The sequence below is a fragment of the Octopus bimaculoides genome, chromosome 26 (assembly GCF_001194135.2).
Source record: "Octopus bimaculoides isolate UCB-OBI-ISO-001 chromosome 26, ASM119413v2, whole genome shotgun sequence".
Classification (NCBI taxonomy): Eukaryota; Metazoa; Mollusca; class Cephalopoda; order Octopoda; family Octopodidae; genus Octopus; species Octopus bimaculoides.
In genome coordinates, this window is record NC_069006.1 from 22,653,072 (window position 1) to 22,655,745 (window position 2,674).

Below are 2,674 nucleotides of genomic sequence, written 5' to 3' on the forward strand. Positions count from 1 at the left end.
CCCCTCAACGTTATTATGAACTTTGGTTTTGCATGAGCTAATTGGATCTTCTTTTGTTTCTCAAAACACAGCTCCTCCGTGTTATGGTCCCTGTCTTTTATGACCATTATCATCATCATCATCATCATCATCATCATCGTCGTCGTCATCGTCATCATCATCACTAGCATCAACATTGTCAACACCACCATTTGTCATCATAATTATCGTCATAATCATCACCATCACCATCATCATTACCACCACCACCACCGCCTTCATCATCCTTGTCACTGTCATCACCATTCACCATCAGCTTCACTACGTTCTTCATCATCATCGTCATCATCATCATCATCATCATCATCATCATCATCATCATCATCATTAGCCTTATCATCATCAACACTACTCTACTGTCATCAACATCATCGTCGTCACCACCACTATCATCAACTTTACTGTTCTCATCTTCCCCGTCAGCACCAACACCAATCCTCATCACTCCTACCATCATCATCATCACCATCATCATCGTTGTCATCACCATTCATCATCAATACCATTATCATCCTCATCGCCACCACCACCACCACCATCATTGTCAACACCACTACCATCATCATCATCCTCATCAACACCAATATCAAACATTGCCACAATGAACGCCAGCATCAATCAGTCAACAATAACCACACTTCTATAGGATGTCATATTGGATTTAAAGCAGGTTTTCTTCTTCCAATTTAAGATTTCAGTAAGTACAAATAACAAATATAATGACTTGATCATTATTAAATACTGTCTTCCTTTCATCTTAATGCGCACACACACACACACACACACACACACACACACACATAACACATATGTATATATGTATGTATGTGTGTGTGTGGATATGTATATATATATATATATATATATAGTAGTTGTATGCTGTCAACTTAATGTGACAGTCCCGTGAAGGGAATAATACTACTGCTATTTAGACCTATGAAGCTGCACAGCTTCCTGTTGGCCTTGACACATTTCCTGTGTCCTTATGTTTACAAGGGGGAGACAAGCATCTCCACTTAGCTAAGCCTGCATCCTGAAACATGTTTCTGAGTCTTTGCTCGTCATCAGTCTGGAGTAGCAATGGCTTGCTATGTTTGCAAGGAGGAGACAAGCACCTCCACTTAGCAAGCCATTGCTACACCAGGCTGATGACGAGCAATGACTCAGAAACATGTTTCAGGATGCAGGCTTAGCTAAGTGGAAGTGTTTGTCTCCACCTTGTAAACATAAGGACACAGGAAATGTGTCAAAGCCGACTCATTAAAGCTCTCAAATGCAAAATCCCAAAGGATCCAGCCAAATCCATGAGAAAAATAGTAATTGAACTTGAGGTAGACAACAAGATCATTAGAAATGCAGTAAAATATGATTTGAGGTTAAAGTCTTACACAAGAACACCAAAACATTTGTTGACAACAGCTATGAAAGAAAAGAGATTGGAATGGTGCAAGAAAATTATTACATGGTTCAAGAAAAAGTCCTCCACTGTAACGATCGTTTCAGATGAAAAGATCTTCACTGTCGATGTTCTGAACCGCAGAAATGACAGATTTATTGCAAAATCGACAGCTGAGGTTAAGGGGACATTCAAAACAAAACATCCTGCTCAAGTTATGGTTTTTGGTGTTGTGGCTTCCGATGGAAAGAAAATGCCTATAAAATTCTACAAAGCTGATGAAAAGATCAATGTTAATACTTCCTACAAGACTCTGAGATACCAGGTATTGCCATGGCTTAAAGCAAACTACCCAGATGGTAATTATGTATGGACACAGGATGGTGCTCCAGCCCACACGGCTAGAAAAATACAAGATTTCCGCAAATCCAACTTTAGCAAGTTTTTGGAATCATGTTTTTGGCTGCCTTCTAGCCCAGATCTAAACCCTCTGGATTATGCTATTTGGGGTGTTTTAGAACATGCTACCAATAGAACATTACACAGCAATGTCGACTCTCTTAAAGATACTATAAAAGAAGAATGGGAGAAGTTGTCTCCCGAATATTTGAGGAACACTTGTGCAAGTTTTAGGAAGTGTGTGAAGGCAGCTATTGAGAAAGAAGGAGGACACATGGAATAGAAACATTTTCCATTATGTAAAGTTTCTTGTGGCAAATAAATTCTCATGATTTTCAATAAACTAATTGGTCCATACACTGTCTTTCAATCCCTGCCTCAAAATATTGTAAAGTTTGCTTCCCTACCCTGTATATATATATATATATATATATATATATATATATATCCACCCCTCGGGGTCAGCCACATTTAAGTGGCAAATATACTTCACTTTATCGTGCAGTTACTGTTAATACCTCGTTCAGAGATTTAACATTGCTTGTTTTCAGTTTTTCAATATCAGTGAATAATTTCACTGGAAAAACTTATATATATTTGCCAAGGGATGCCTTTTGCATCGAAGGTCTGCGATTGTCGTACGCTGAAGAAGGGAAATAACCCTGAAACTCGAGTACGTACGTATCGTAGACCAAGATGGGAAGGATAACTTCCCTTGGCAAATACAGACAGGACACAGAAGTGTGTTGATAGCCAGCTGGAGGAGATGTCCTCCTGGGGCTAAAAGCAACAGTAACATCCACCCCTCGGGGTCAGCCACATTTAAGTGGCAAATATACT

The 2,674-nt window shown here is 39.3% G+C and overlaps 1 protein-coding gene across 1 annotated transcript; it reads left to right on the forward strand.

The window, feature by feature from the left end:
• The first annotated feature begins 1,280 nt into the window (after positions 1–1,280).
• LOC106876512 (uncharacterized) lies at positions 1,281–2,117 on the forward strand. Its single transcript, XM_014925089.1, has one exon. It carries the CDS (start codon positions 1,281–1,283, stop codon positions 2,115–2,117), a length of 837 nt encoding a protein of 278 aa, XP_014780575.1.
• The last annotated feature ends 557 nt before the right edge of the window (positions 2,118–2,674 follow it).

Coding starts and splice junctions, on each gene's coding strand:
- LOC106876512 (XM_014925089.1), top strand. CDS start 1,281: ATGTGTCAAAGCCGACTCATTAAAGCTCTCAAATGCAAAATCCCAAAG.